At 37.6% G+C, this 16,239-nt stretch overlaps 1 protein-coding gene and 1 pseudogene across 1 annotated transcript; both read right to left on the bottom strand.

The window, feature by feature from the left end:
- Window positions 1-3,158: 3,158 nt before the first annotated feature.
- LOC137935464 (probable disease resistance protein At5g63020) lies at window positions 3,159-4,864 on the bottom strand. The gene is made up of 2 exons (XM_068780114.1): window positions 3,802-4,864; window positions 3,159-3,683 (listed from the first exon to the last, which is right to left on the bottom strand). The coding sequence occupies exons 1-2, from the start codon at window positions 4,708-4,710 to the stop codon at window positions 3,159-3,161; spliced, it is 1,434 nt and encodes a 477-aa protein (XP_068636215.1). The 5' UTR covers window positions 4,711-4,864.
- A 138-nt stretch (window positions 4,865-5,002) lies between these two features.
- LOC137967197 (probable disease resistance protein At5g63020) lies at window positions 5,003-10,633 on the bottom strand (annotated as a pseudogene).
- Window positions 10,634-16,239: the final 5,606 nt, after the last annotated feature.

The raw sequence follows: 16,239 nt of genomic DNA, 5'->3' as shown, positions 1-16,239 counted from the left end.
ATCCTTTTCAGTCATCATGGACGAAAACTGTCTTGAGAAAATGGCTAAACATCAGAACCAGAGCCGATGAGTTTCATTGCGATAACACTGTAAAAGTGAGTACTCTCTCTCCCTCTTTAACTTTTTTTGTAATGGAAGTCACACTAGTTTCATGGTCCCTCACTTTCATGCCTCAATATGCTTTTCCTTTTTCAAAACAGAGAAGGAAGAGTTGTTCCGACCAAGACCGATACGTTTATCTAAATGAAGAAATTTCAGGCAAGGCCCTTTGTTATAATCAGACAAAAGAAGAATGAGAATTTTAACATTCTTTGACATTTTGATGTAAAATTATTTATTAATATACGACTTTCCATTGATCATATTTAGAGCTTTCAAATTAAGAAAAAAAGATTGAAAACTGTGTGCAGATTGGTAATGGGTGGATAGACTTGGAGACGGACCAGAATGGCTTTGTAGATTATGCATGGAGTCATGTAATGATATCAGATGAGAGTCACTGGGAGATTTTAATTTTTCTCTTATTGATGAAACTACTTGGCAGAAGGATGATGATGAATGAGCTAGGTGTACCTTTGGCTACTGAGACTTGAGACAACTTTTAAACTTGTTGAATGCATAATTTTATCTTGCTAAATAAATTAGGTTTGTCCTCTATGTTGGGTTTGTTTTACAGTTTGAGTCTATTTGGTTCGTCCTCTGAAGGTTGTTACAAAAACTGGGTGTGCTATAACTTGGTTCAAGAAATATAATTTCAGTATTTCGAACCCATGTCAAATATGTTGGGACGCCATGGATCCCATTAACGATCTCTTTGACATCATTGTACAACATTTACTTTCCTTTGTGCCTTGACCATAATTTAACATTTTTTGCTTCAATGCTTCCATCGAGGGCTTTAAACCTACAAATTTATCGATACATTTATTTTTTTAGTTAATAAATATTTTAAATTGATAATAAAAGGTGTTGTAACAATTTTAATTAACTAAAATATTTTTTAATAATTTAGAAATATTAGAAATTCCTTTTTATTTTTAAAATCTTTCATGCAATGGTAATGAAGCAATTTGGGAAGAAAATTCAAATCCATAGATCTGATAATGCTAAGGAATATTTGTCTAATGAGTTTAAATCATTTTGTGAGGGTAATGGGTTTGTTCATCAAACATCATGTGCCTATACCCGTCAAAAAATGGTGTTGCTGAAAGAAAGAATCATCACATCCTTGAAGTTGCTCGGGGTCTACTCTACTCCATGAAGGTACCCTACTTTGATTAGCCTCATGCTATTCTTACAGCAAATTTTCTCATCAATTGGTCACCTTCACTAGTGCTTAGCAATCAAACTCTGTATTTTGTTTTGTTTCATGGTGAAGATCCTTTTTCTCTTCCTCTTAAAGTGTTTGGTTGTGTTGCAATGTGGGACCCACCATGGTGCACGTGCTGGTGGGACCCACCTTGAGGACGTGGGATGCCAAGAAGAGTCCTCACCCAAGCTAGCACGAGTTAAGAAGATAAAAAGCACAAGCTGAAATGAGTTAGAAGACTTGAAGATCAAGTGGGACCCACAAAGATACCACGAGCTGGAATCTTATCAATATGAGCTGGAAGATCGTGTGGGATCCACAAGGATAAGGCCACGAGTTGGCCTCCTCCGTTATGTCCATGTTCTTGAAGAAGAGTTATAGTTCAACTTATATTAGAACTCTATTAGATTGTGTTATCCTTTCATGATAGACTTATCTTAAAGAGTTAGAGTTGGAATGTAATTAGGAGATTTAAAGGTTAATTGTATAAGGACTCTATCACCTCCTCTACGATAAAAAGAGGTGTTGTAATTCGGAATTAATCAAGTTCTACAATTCTCTCTTGAGTAAATCTCTCTCTCTTTGCTTGGCACACACCTTGTTCCTCATCTCTTCTTCTCTCTACCCAAGAGCCTTCTTCCCCTTTTCTCCTTTTTCTTTCCTCTTCCCTTGCTTGGAATATTGGAAAAGTGGTCCTAAATTCAACAGGTTGCACATGTTTTGTTCATGATACTTCATCACAAAAAAGTAAACTTGATCATCAGTCTCTGAGGTGTATTTTTTTTTGGGTATTCTCGAACTCAGAAAGGATATATTTGTTATAATCCTACCCTTTGAAGGTTGATGGTATCTGGGGATGTGACTTTCTTTGAAGACACTTCCTTCTACTCCTCACATGAGGCTCCTCCAGGATTTACATTTCCTCCTACCACTCCATGCCCGCTCATGCCGTTTACTGGAGATATTACTCAACCCCGTGAAGCACCAATTGTCACCGCACCTGTGAAGTTGTTGGATCCACCCGAGGTAAGTCTTTTTCCTCCTCCTATGTTTGGGCCTGAATTTGATACTCGGCCTATTGTGTTACGAAAGGAATTTCTAACACTTACTCTCTCTTAATAATTGGTGACATAGGTGATGATGACATATATATACCTCTCTGTTTTTTTACCTGGTTGAGTTCAATATACATTTAAAATAGTGTTTTAAATAATGCACATATAATTGAAATTCCTAAAATTTATTTAAATATTTGATACCATATATATACACCCACCTTGTACATGTATATAATAAAAAGGGAAGTTTTAGAAAATTACCCAATTAAAAAATTATTTAAGAAAATGACCAAGTTAGAAACTTATTTAGGAAAATACTCAACTTTGATTGGTCCACTCTTATGCTGGATAGTTAAAAGTAATAGGTGAGCACTGACCATCCATCTGCTAAAAAGCTAATAAGTTTAGGTATGGTAGCTTACCGAGGCCTAAAATGTTGCCATATATGGGATAACTGATTGGAAAAAAAATCACCAAAAATAATTTGGAATTCTTGCAACTGACTCCAACGACTGGAGGTGTTTTGACACAAAAATTCTTCTTCTCTTACTCTCACTACCTGTACGGTTAAGCAATTCAAGGAAGCCACCTCAATCAAACTAGCAGTGTCGCCATTCCTTCTTTCATAAATTGGCCCAGTGTGCAAGTATAACTCTTCAAGGCGATGTAACTTACTTAAGAGATTTGCCGGTATGAATTCCAAATGCATACGCTTTAGTTCTAAAACCTTCAAATTTGTCAGTTCTGCTAATTCGACTGGAACAGTAACCATAATCGTGCTGATAAGTATCTCAAGGTTCTTCAACATCCCAAGAGAGGACACATCCAATGTAACAAGTCCAGGTGCAGATAGTCTTAGAGTTCTTAGGCTTGTTAGAGATGGAAATTGATTGTGACAACGTTTCCAAATTAGTCCCTAAAAGATCTAAATTTACAAGTGTAGACATTCCTAAGAAGAAATTGTCTGGAATGTGCTCTATTCCATAACAGCTTGTAAGGAATAAAGTGCGGAGTTGTGGAAACTTGGGTGAGTCTGGCAATGCCACAATTTTACCATTTTGCATTAAAGACAATTGTTTGCAATGCTCTTCATTTTCTAGCTCTGGCCAATCTCTTAAGCCCTTTCTTGCTTTTTCGATGAATCCATGTCCTTCTTTTGAAGCAATATAGCGGGCTGTGTCCCGCACCACATCGTGCATTTTCACATGGTTAATGTAATCGCTATCTAACAATAGGCCATAATCCTTGAGGCTTCTAATGTACGACCTTAATTTTACTTTTGCCTGAAGCAAATCTCTTTCATCGAGTAGAAAAACCTTCTCCGATGCCAAAAACTCTTAAATCCTATAGGCTGATATTATCATCCTCTGGGAAAAGGGAACAAAATAAGAAACAAAACTTCATTCCTTCATCACCTAGATAATCATAACTGACTTTAATGGCTGAAATCACACCGGACATAATACCGTCCAGCTCGGTTGGCTTTGAGCATGTTAATCTCCTTACCACATCTTGCCACACAGATTGATCCTCCTGTTCTGTTAATGTTGATCCAAGTGTAACAATTGCTAGTGGTGAGCCTTTGCACTCCCTCACAATATCCTCTCCAATAGGTCTCAATTTAGGATTTTTTGAAATCACATCTCCAATTTTTGATTCAAAGAGGACCCATGAATCCCGCTCCGACAAAGGCTGCATTTCGAACTGTACATTAGTGCCCATTTGATGACATACACGTCTATTTCTTGTTGTGAGAATGATTTTACAACATCTGTGCTCATTTTTACGTGGGATGCCCAGTTGGACAACCTTTAGTTCCGTCCATACATCATCAAATATGATCAGGATTCTATCCTGCTTATTTAACCCTTCCAACAAATGATGTGCTCTTAAGTTGATTTCCCTATTCTTAAGATCCGTTCCTAAACGTTCTGCGATGTGATCTTGGATGGTTCTTAACTCTGGATTTTGAGAGACAATCACCATGATAACCTTATTGAAAAGTGTTGATTCATTCTGCATACGATTGTTAATGCCTCTAACAAGGGTAGTTTTCCCGGTACCTCCCATACCATAAATACCAATGGGTCTAATATTGTCATCTTCCAAAGCTTTCATGACCTGCTCCATAACCGTCTGGCCCACCTCATTTGGCATAATAGGATCCCCCCTAATTTCCACAACATCCGGGGGAAGAGCATCAGATGTTAATGAAACACCCAACTCATTCCGAACGTTATTTAGCTTTTGATCCATTATCTTGGCTGCACGTTTACCGACACGATAACGCCAACTCAAGTTGGGACACCATCCCATCAGACAATAGTGCTCTTCTGTACTCATCCGCTCGGTTAGTCTCTGAATATCCTGAATATCTACGTCTCTCTTCCAGACTTCCACAGCTTGTAAAGGCAATCTCTGGGACCTTCTTTCCTCATCAAGCTGCCTATTTGTATCATCTCTCTGTGTACATAGAGGCTCTGCTTCACTGCTCAATTCATTGACATTCTTCTCATAGTGAAAGAAATAACCACAATGGCGTTTAAGGAAAACATAGAAGTACTTCCCAAGTTCTGAAACGAGCGAAAATATCTGCATCCTTGATCCCTCTTTCTAATGTTTATCTACAGAAGAATGAATTGGGTTAAACATCTACAGAATAATGAATTGGGACTCTCTCTCTTGCAATAATTTAATGGTGTCCATGAAATACATGGACGAGAGAAGTCAGTGGGTTCCTTTCCTCTCAATAAATTAGACGGGTCGGGTGACTTCCTCTCTCTTAATAATTGAATGGCGTCCATTAAAATATATTATAGGAGTTGGAGCAACGTCGTCGTGTTGATCAAGTGCGACTGGTGTTTGCGCTGCGCTCCCCGTTCTTTCCCTCTCGTCTGGTTGCTCTCCCCGTTCGCTCCCTTTTCCTCTCAATAAATAATTCACCGGAACATCAATTAGCACAACATTCCCACAAACTGCATGCTAAAATGCCAGAGAATTTCCAAGACATAATTATCAAGCGCATTTGAGAAAGATCCATCATTCCAAACCCAATATTAAAATTTTAGCAACAAAAGTCTGAAACAAGGCATAGTCGAGAAAACCTAAAATATGAGCACATTTCTGCCCTCCATATTCACTCCTATCAATGTCGACAAATGGTGAATGAATGTCTAGAAACCTTTCTATTTTATTTTATTTTATTTTCCGAAGCCTGTCCATGAGAGTACTAAAGCCCAACCTGCTTTGATCATCGTCCTCCGCTCTTTTTCCGTTTTTTGTTACATGCTGATTATCATTTTATACTCAATTCATTTTCATCTTCCTCTTCGTTTTTCCTGCACAAGAAATGGAAATGTGTAGTTGAAGAAAGAGTAAATAACGATTATTTAACGATTTTAACAAAGAGAGGGATTAAGCCATGATCATCACCTATTATGGTTTTCCAAATTGGCAGTAGTAAGAGTAACCTTTTCCTTTATTCCTGATTTTCTTCTTCTGTTTCCGACGCTTCTTCCATCCTGAATAAAAAAGACAAATTACATACACAAAATAAACAATGATTAAATATTGATGAATGTATTAATCAATTTAAACCCCAAAATGAATACAAACATTTCAAGAAAATTAAGAAACATCAAATTGCTTTCTTTGTATCGACTTTAATCACAGGAAAGACTTCCATAAAATCACTCTAACAGAAACCTCATATCGATAAAATTGATATTCCAAAACTGTAGATGAAGTAAAGAAACACATGATGGAAATATACTCAAATCCAATATTCTTACATACCTTGCTGTCGCTCGGAAGAGAGGCTTGAAATGCCTCTTCATCTCCATATGCATCTCCTGTTCCAAACCTCGAAGCCATTTTTCTCCTCCACATATCTCATTAAGCTTGGGGCTGCTATTGGGTTCCAACGAGAGCTGCTTTAGCTTGCTACAATAAGCCACTTCGATGCGCTCCAATGATGGGAGTTGAAGAAAACTCTCCTCATTATAGAGACTCGTCAACTCTGGTAGTTGTCCTAGGATTACAGATCTCAACCGAGGAAGCACCACCTCTTTCATCGTCCATCCTGCGGGCTCCTCCTCATATGAGATTAGTTTCTCAAGGCTCTCACAAGATTCAACTTTCAACCAATCCAGATTTCGCAACTGTTGGGCAAGACCAAGAGGTAACAAGTATCTCAATTTGTTACAACCTACAACAGTTAGCATCCTTAGATTTTGGAAGAAGCTGCCAAGAGGTAGGGAACCCACGCAAATGCTTTCCAATTTTGGTAGTTGATATAGATGTAAAACTATCAATTGGGAGAATGTGGACGTGATTCTGCCTGCTTCTGCAACGCTTTTCTCCAACCAGAAAACATATCGTATTTCACTCAAATCAGCAACCCATAGATATTGTACATTACATTCTGGTACTAACACCATTGGAAAATAAGGTGAGAGGTTCGATGTGTTTCCAAAAAGTACCAGAGGCATCTGCCTTTGTTGCAAGGATTCCAGAGAACGATGTTTCCCCAGCTTTGGACAGTTTCTTATGCTCATATCTATCAAGGAACTGGGTCCAAGAAATCTCTCCCAACTGCAAAAACCCAAAAATTCAGGAAGGTCCTTTATCACGAGGGTTCTTAATAGAGGAAACAAACTCTCCAAGGGAACCACCTCCTCTTTTTCTCCATCCTCCTTTGCTATGATTGCTTTCAACTGGCCGCAGTCACTTAACTTTATATCTTGCAAATTTTGGAGGCCATGTCGGACCATGCTCAATGAGAAGAGCTTATTCAAGTTGTGGCAACTGGAGATGTAAATATTCTTTAAGCTTGGGAACACTGCTGGCTTTAGTGCCAACTTAGGAGTCAATGAATGGTGCAAGTGTACCAGCCCATCAGAGTTGCTCACCACATTTGACAACTGGCATAGGTCGCCAACTTCATGACACCTTTCCGATGGTACATTATTATCAAAAGACCATATGCTTACTAGTTCAGGACAATTTTTAATGGTGAAGGACTCCAAATTGGGAAAGAAATGAGTTGATCGTGGACCTCCGAACACCACTGTCAAAGTTTTAAAATTGGTAAGTGATAAAGATTTCAATCTTTCCAATGGTTTTGGCAAAGTCAGATATGAAGAAAAGTCAAATATTTTATCCACTGCATAAATTCCCTCTAGTTCAATCAGCTCTATGGTGTCTATGCAATGCACTAGGTCACGAGAAAAGTCAATTGTTAACTTCCCACACCTGCTGAGGCATAGCCGTTTTAATTTCTTCATAAATCCTTCTGGAACTGGCCCATCACATATTCTTTGCAAATTAGGCATATCCTCAATCGACAACTCAACAAGATGCTCCAAAGCATTTCTTTCTAATCTACTTGGCTCTTCAGTTGTGCTGGCAACATGCGTCATTGCATCACAATTTCGAAGATACAATTTCTCCAATGACTGTAATGCTTGCAAATGATCATGGGGAAGGGCGTTTAAAAGTTTACCACAATCCTTGATATCTAGAACCCTGAGGTTCATGACAAACCTCTCTGGTAGCAGCCCTTGGCAAATCTTTTCCAAACTGGGTAACTTAACAAGTCGTAGCACTTCCAATCTTCCCAAGGCATAGTCTGAAAGTGGAGCTTCTTCTGTGTTTGCAATATGTTGTATAACCGAACAATTTGAGATTCTCAAGTGTTTCAATGTACTCACAGTGTCCAACTGTAAAACATTCTTCAAATCAGGTCTCCACTCCAATTGAAGGCACTCAACTTTTTGAATCAAACAAATGACCCACTCTGGCACTAGGTATGGTAGCTTACCGAGGCCTAAAATGTTGTCATAGTCTTAGAGTTCTTAGGCTTGTTAGAGATGAAATTGATTGTGGCAACGTTACCAAACTTGTCTCGAAAAGATCTAAATTTACAAGTGTAGACATTCCTAGGAAGAAATTGTTTGGAATGTGCTCTATTCCAATACAGTGTGTAAGGAATAAAGTGCGGAGTTGTGGAAACTTGGGTGAGTCTGGCAATGCCACAATATTACCATTTTGCATTAAAGACAATTGTTTGCAATGCTCTTCATTTTCTAGCTCTGGCCAATCTCTTAAGCTCTTTCTTGTTTTTTCGATGAATCCATGTCCTTCTTTTGAAGCAATATAGCGGGCTGTGTCCCGCACCACATCGTGCATTTTCACATGGTTACTGTAATCGCCATCTAACAATAGGCCACAATCCTTGAGGCTTCTAATGTACGATCTTAATTTTACTTTCGCCTGAAGCAAATCTCCTTCACCGCGTAGAAAACCTTCTCCGATGCCAAAAACTCTTAAATCCTCTAGGCTGATATTATCGTCCTCTGGGAAAAGGGAACAAAATAAGAAACAAAACTTCATTCCTTCATCACGTAGATAATCATAACTTACTTTAATGGCTGAAATCACATGGGACATAATACCGTCTAGCTCAGTTGGATCTGAGCTTCTTAATCTCCTTAACACATCTTTCCACACATATTGCTCCTCCTTTTTCGCCAATAATGAACCAAGTGTAACAATTGCTAGTGGTGAGCCTTTGCACTCCCTTACAATATCCTCTCCAATAGGTCTCAATTTAGGATTTTTTGAAATCACATCTCCAATTTTTGATTCAAAGAGGACCCATGAATCCGGGTCCAACAATGGCTTCATTTCGAACTCTGCATCTGTGCCCATTTGACGACATACATCTCTGATCCTTGTTGTGAGAATAATTTTACAACATCTGTGCTCATCTTTACGTGGGATGCCCAGTTGGACAACCTCCAGTTTTGTCTATACGTCATCAAATATGATCAGAATTCTATTCTGCTTATTTAACTCTTCGAACAACTGATGTGCTCTTAAGTTGATTTCCTTATTCTTAAGCTCCATTCCTAAACGTTCAGCGATGAGATCTTGGATGGTTTTCAACTCTGGATTTTGAGAGACAATCACCATAATAACCTTATTGAAAAGTGTTGATTCCTTCTGCATACGATTGTTAATGTCTCTAACGAGGGTAGTTTTTCCGATGCCTCCCATGCCATGAATACCAATGGATCTAATATTGTCATCTTCCAAAGCTTTCATGACCTGCTCCATAACCGTCTGGCCCACCTCATTTGGCACAATAGGATCCCCCCTAATTTCCACAACATCCGCGGGAGGAGCATCAGATGCTAATGCAACACCCAACTCATTCCGAACGTTATTTAGCTTTTTAACTTGATCCATTTTCTTGGCTGCACTTTTACCTACACGATAACGCCAACTCAAGTTGGGACACCATCCCATCAGACATTTGTGCTCTTCTGTACTCATCTGCTCGGTTAGTCTCTCAACGTCCCCAACAACCTTCTCCACATCTGTCTTCCAAACCTCCACAGCTTGTAAAGGCAATCTCTGGGACCTTCTTTCCTCGTCAAGCTGCCTATTTGTATCATCTCTCCGTGTACACAGAGACTCTGCTTCACTTTTCAATTCATTGACATTCTTCTCATAGTGAAAGAAATAACAACAATGGCGTTTCAAGGGAACATATAAGCACTTCCCAAGTTCAAAAACGAGCGAAAACATCTCCATCCTTGATCCCTCTTTCTAATGTTTGTCTTGTTTGTTTTAGTAACAACTGTATAAAACAAAGAAAGCAAAAACACAAAATGGAGAACAGAGAGACGAACTTACGGATATGTATAAAACAAAGAAAGCAAAAACACAAAATGGAGAACAGAGAAACGAACTTACGGATAAAAAACACAAGTTGCTTTGCAGACACCGTTGCAAAGAGGAGAGAGTGATCAAGCAGAAACTCCTTGGGCTCGGTGATGATAAGGAAGAGCACCAACAGCAAAAGAAATTTTAAACGATGCAGGATGAGATCACAATGAACACCGATTTCTAAGTAGAAAAATAGAGGTGGGAAAGTATTTACTAGAGATAAGGGCCTTGTAAGAATGCAAATGCAGTCTTTGTTCTCTTCTATGGAATCATCACTCTTTTGGATGCCCCATTTGAAGAAAGATTGTCGGCCACCAAAGATAAAAAAAAAGAATCTGATGGTTGAATCCAATTCTTAAAGGTAGTGGAATCAAACATCCACAAGAGACAAGTGACTTCCTCTCTCTCTCTCTCTCTCTCTTAATAATTGAATGGCGTCCATGGAAAAACAGAAAAACAGAAAAGTGAGTGGATCCCTTCGTCTCAATAATTTAAAGGATCTGTTATTGGCAACAAAAAGAAAAAAAAAAGTTAGAATTTTGATTGATTTAGGGTTGTAAAATTTCTCCTTCTATTATTCTTTAAATCTTAGCCACTCTCTACTAAAAAATAGAATACTTAAGATATTGAAATTATCCTGAACCTTGACCCTGAAACTGGAAGAAAACCCAAAAAGTAAAACCCCACCCTGACCCATCAGCATCCCCGAAAAATAGAAACGTCTAAATTATTGAAAGAGGGAGATCATGAACGAAACCTCTAAATTATTGAGACAATCACTTTTCTCGTCTCTGTTTTTCCGTGGACGCCATTCAATTATTAAGAGAGAGAGGAACTCACTTTTCTCTTGTGGATGTTTTGATTCCACTACAAATAGAGAGAGGAAGACACTTTCCCGACCCGACCCAAATCTGACGCAGGCCAATAATGGATCACGAGAGAAACGTAAATAATGGATCATGAGAGATCATGAGAGAAACGTAAATAATGGATCATGAGAGAAACGTAAATGTCAAGGAAGCAGATGCTTTTGTTTTTTTAATCTTTGGTGGCCGACAATATTTCTTCAAATGGGGCATTCAAAAGAGTGGATGATAAGTAAAGACCGACTATCATCCAAAAGCGTGGATCATGCTCATACTCAGTCGGCCTTTACTATCATCCACGCTTTTGGATGCCCCGTTTGAAGAAATATTGTCGGCCACCAAAGATAAAAAAACAAAAAAAAAAAAAAAAGAATCTGCTTCCTTCACCTTTACGTTTCTCTCATGATCCATTTGGGTCGGGTCGAGAAAGTGTCAGGATGATAAAATGCTTAACACCTCTTCCTCTCTCTATTTGTAGTGGAATCAAAACATCCACAAGAGAAAAGTGAGTTCCTCTCTCTCTTAATAATTGAATGGCGTCCACGGAGAAACAGAGACGAGAAAAGTGAGAAAAGTGAGTGTCTCAATAATTCAGAGAGGAAAAAATTCAGTGGGTTTCTTTCCACATGTTTAGAGTCAAACAGAACAATGACTAGTGACTCTATCTCTCTCTCCCTCTTACAATAATTTAATGGTGTCTATGAAACACATGGACAAGAAAAGTCAGTGGGATAGGGATGGTGTCTTCCTCTCTCTTAATAATTGAATGGGCGTCCATGGAAATACGGAGACGAGAAAAGTGAGTGGTCCCTTCGTCTCAATAATTTAGGGGAGCTTTCGTCGGTCGGCGAACAGCGCATCGGGGAGTTCCGCGGAAAAAGACGACGGTTCTCTCTCTTTCAATAATTTAATTGGTGACGCAGGTAATGATGATACTGCACCTCTCTGTTTTTTACTTGTTGATTGGTCCACTCTTCCACTAGTTAAAACGTAATTGGTGAGCATTTAGCGTCGATGTGGTACCACACCATCCGCTACGTCGGCATACAAAATTAGAAGCTACCACATCACCGTCAAATACCAAGTTACTGATATGTCATTGGATACGTCACTGTCATGCCTCATCAGCTACCATGTAATTATAATAAAATTAAAATTTATTAAAAATCTTCTTCTATTCTAATTAATACCTTTCATTATTGATAATATGTGGGTAAGACTTACTGAGTAAGATTTTTTCTATTTATAAATATTTTAATTTTTTTAATATTTTAAATCTAATTATTTTACTTATTTTATTTTATTTTTAAAAATATAAAGTAATGAAAAGTGTAAATATTTTAATTGATATTAAATGGTTTAAAATAAGGTTAAAATTTTAATTGTTCTTTAAATTTTTAAATAATTTATTATTTTAGATATAAGGTAAAAAAAATGTATTTGATTTTTTTATTTTTTAAAATTTATTCAAAATTTAATCATGACATGGCAACTGACATGGCAGATGACGTGTCAGCCGATGTGTTCATCTAGCGTATCACACTGATGACGTGGTGACACATAAGCAGTCAAAGCTTACGTGTTGTCTTTGACTATCCACATGTACAGTGGACCGGTCAAAGTTCGGTATTTTTACAAATAAGTTGATGCTGTCATTGTTTTCATAAATAAGTTTTTTCAAACTGTTATTTTGGTAGACATCCTAACAGCCGGTAACTGGTAGTAGCAGAATATCGGTATAGACGGGTAGTAAACGAGATGAATAAGCTCAGATTAATAACAGCAAGCCAGAGAACGAAATCAGACAACGCAACAGCAAATTACGAGAAACAGAAATGGAAAAACCAATCTGGCTTGCAATTTATAGCTGTAAATATTCGGTTCAAAAGGCAATCTTTCAAGAAGCCAACATGATGAATTTGAGCAGAGCAAAACTTCCAGAAATAAGAAAGATGCCAACAAGGTTATAGGATTTTGTATCAAATAGTATCACGAATACTCAAGTAGTATCAAGTTCGAGTCAACATACTTAGTTTTCTGCCCGAAGCCTCAAATCACCAACAAGGCAGATGTGTTTACAACAATGTTATAGGCTAAACGAAACAACCACAGACGGTACCAAGAGAGGACCAGTGCTATACACAACAAGTTTCATCCACCAAAGAGCAATTTCTAGTCCCGAGCATAACATTAGAAGAATCCGAGTTCAACTTCTCTAGCCATAAGCATCAATTCAAATAAAAGAGTTTCAATAGTTCCAAGTTGATAGCAATAAACTCGAAATAGATAGACGCACAATTGTTTCAACTCAGCAGCAACAATAGCAAAGAACCGTCAAAGACAAGATACCATCAGCAGCAAGGTAGCAACCATCGAAGGCAACTAATAAACCAACGTTGTAAACCAACAAGATACCATCAGCAAATCGATCATCCACCAAGCAATAGCAAGTTTGAAATTCTAAAAAACCATAGTTGTGAGTCCTGAAAATCAGTGCTCTGATACCATCTTGATTTTTTAGGACTCCATGGATTAGCTCATGGAGAAAAGGAGACACGAAATATTGGGGGAAAAATTGGAGGAAGAAAGAGGTTATAGACTCGTGTACTAACCCTCCCCCTGAGGCTCAATTTACAGATGAATAAGATTATAATATTATTATAATATCCCTAAAACTTAAAGTAATTACATCAATACCATTTTTATGAGATGACTTTGTTTACTATCATGCCATCACTTGTGGGCCTATGGCCTTCTCATTGCTCTATGGGCTTGAGTCCATCTTCCATATCTCTTGGAGATGTGGGCCTTCATTAGTGTTATAGGTTTGAGCCCATCTTCCACATTTCTTGGATGTGTGGGTCTTCTTTGATCGTGTAGGCTTGGGCCCATATTCTAACAATAATATTTTTGAATTTGATGTAGCCATATTAAGAGACTAGAAGAAGTTTGTTCTAAAAGATTAGAAGACAAATTTTAAAGATACAATTTTTTTAGGAAAAAATTGTTTAACTTTAGAGGTATCTTTTTGTAGTCTCTAGGAAAGCGTACATTAAAGGACTTTTGATTTTACTTCATCTTAAGAGAATACTAACTTTTCTCAATGCTCAATATTGCATTCATCATTACTATCACTTGAATCAGATAATACTTTATTGTAAAGAAACGATGAATTTTCGTCTTCTAATGATGATTTGGCACTCAACGTGTCTTTTTCTTCGTCTAAATTGTTTGAAGTCAAAAAAACTTTTATTTCAACTTGCTTCTTTAAACCCCGAAGACTATGATTCTAGTTCAAAATTTTCATCTTTAGCCACTAAGTCTTGTTGTTGTTCCTCACTTTCGATTAGTTCCCAATTTTCATCAATTTTATCCACTTCAAACATCATGCTAACCAACAACATTAAGCTTCTTGAAGTATGTTACCTTGGCTTTGTTACTAGTTAAGGGATTTGTTTGCAAAAGCATGGAAGAGAAGAAAGTCATCTTGTGTAGTGAATGCAAAGAATGCAAAACATGCAATATGTTTTTTGAATTCTCTATGATGTTTTGCTTCCATTTATATAGTTACATAGATGCCTTGAATAATTACGTATGGATAACAAACTCTTAAAAGAAATATATTCCCTTACTATATGACAATTTGTTTAAAAATATTACTACACTAATTTTCCTTTCTAATAGGACAAACCGATTTTTGTGAAATATTGCATTATTAAGGTTCCTTTAGACTCCTAGAGAGTTGGAGATGATGGATGTCACATAGCCCACATGGACTCTTCTAGCGTTATTGACAAGTTTTCATTGTTTCTTGGGTTTCTAGAACTTGTGGAAAAAACTTGTTTGTTGGGTATCAGATTTCATTTCACATTCAACTTCATCATGATAGACCCTGATGCAATCCCCTTCAATCAAATTGATTCTCTGGAAATCTCTACACAACCTTTCTTTCCATATGTCATACCAAAGCAACTCGTTGAACAATTCTCTGCAATACATATTTGGGTATTATTGTATGTGGAACATAATGATATCATCCATTTCTTGATGGTCTATTACCTAGCTGAGAAGTTCCCCTTCACATTTGGACTACCTCAAGTTGTTTTCGGATTATTTGTAATCTTCTTCGTCATCAAAGCCTTAAAACATGATGTCGGGCTTTGATACCACTTAAGGGACCAGTCTGCAAGGGATGGGAAGAGGTGAGAGGCACCTCATGTAGTGAATACAAAGAGTGCAAAACATGTAAATTATTTTTTGAACTCTTGATGATGTTTTATTTTCATTGAATCCTTTTATATAGTTACACAGACACCTTAATTAATTATACATGTGAACAACAAACTTTTCAAAGGAATATATTTTCTTCCTAAGTGATAACAAACTTTTTAAAATATTATTTTCCAAATTGACAAGAAACTTTTCTTGAAATCTTGAATTATTAAGATTCCTTTAGACTTGTGGTGAGTTGGATATGATGGATGTTGCATAGCCTACATGGACTCTTAAATAAAGTTTATGAACTAAGTTTGCATTCAATGTAACTTCCATTTTCAGAATATATCTTTGATAAACACATTTTGTCTCTGGAAAACATATTTTGATCAACCTTAATTTGACCCATGGATCCAAAATTGAAGCAACAACCATTAACAAGTTGCATTCACCCCCATACTTCTCAAAATTTCTTTTCATTTTACTGACCTTGTCCTTCTGAAACCATTGTCATTCATAGAATGAAGATTCAAACTTTATGATCTCGTACGTGCGAAATTATCTTCGTGATGGGAGGGTGGAGAGAAATTATTTCTCACCATAACTTAGGTATTGGTTTTGGTTTTCCGCCGAGGAACTTTCGTCGGGGATAATATGTTACGATGGAGACGGTGGTGACAGAAACAAAGCTAAAGGTAGACGAAGGGGAAGAAATCGAGCGGCGGCCACAGAATTGGTGGCGAGGGAAAGGCAGAAGGCGTTCGGCAAGGCAGCTGTCGACGATGACAAGGCAGCCACAACAACGGCCGAAGGGGCTCGTCGGTGACGAGGGGAGGAAGAATTTTTTCTACCTCGCTTCGCTCGGCGCTTCGATCTTGACTCTCCCAAATCCTCCAAATCTCGTGCCACTCGTTAAATTAATGGGCCGGTTGTCAAATTCGGTTCCGGCTTGGTTGTGCTTATTCATAACGTTTTATTTTTTTGTCAATTTACGGATTTTATATTTAATAATGATAAATCCGTATAACTATTTCTTATTCTTTAATAAAAAATATTT

This window comes from Aristolochia californica, unplaced genomic scaffold, assembly GCF_029961685.1.
Source record: "Aristolochia californica isolate CCGP_79_NKW_82.1479 unplaced genomic scaffold, dmAriCali1.0.hap1 SCAF_6, whole genome shotgun sequence".
Taxonomy (NCBI): Eukaryota; Viridiplantae; Streptophyta; class Magnoliopsida; order Piperales; family Aristolochiaceae; genus Aristolochia; species Aristolochia californica.
The sequence above is the reverse complement of the archived record's forward strand: the minus strand, read 5'-3'. Positions and strand labels throughout refer to the sequence as shown.

What these genes read in the sequence shown, in the direction of transcription:
- LOC137935464 (XM_068780114.1), bottom strand. Translation starts at nt 4,710, where the DNA reads ATGAGTACAGAAGAGCACTATTGTCTGATGGGATGGTGTCCCAACTTG. An exon ending in GTGTGATTTCAGCCATTAAA is followed by an intron (nt 3,684 to 3,801) that starts GTCAGTTATGAT and finishes GCATCGGAGAAG; the next exon opens with GTTTTTCTACTCGATGAAAG.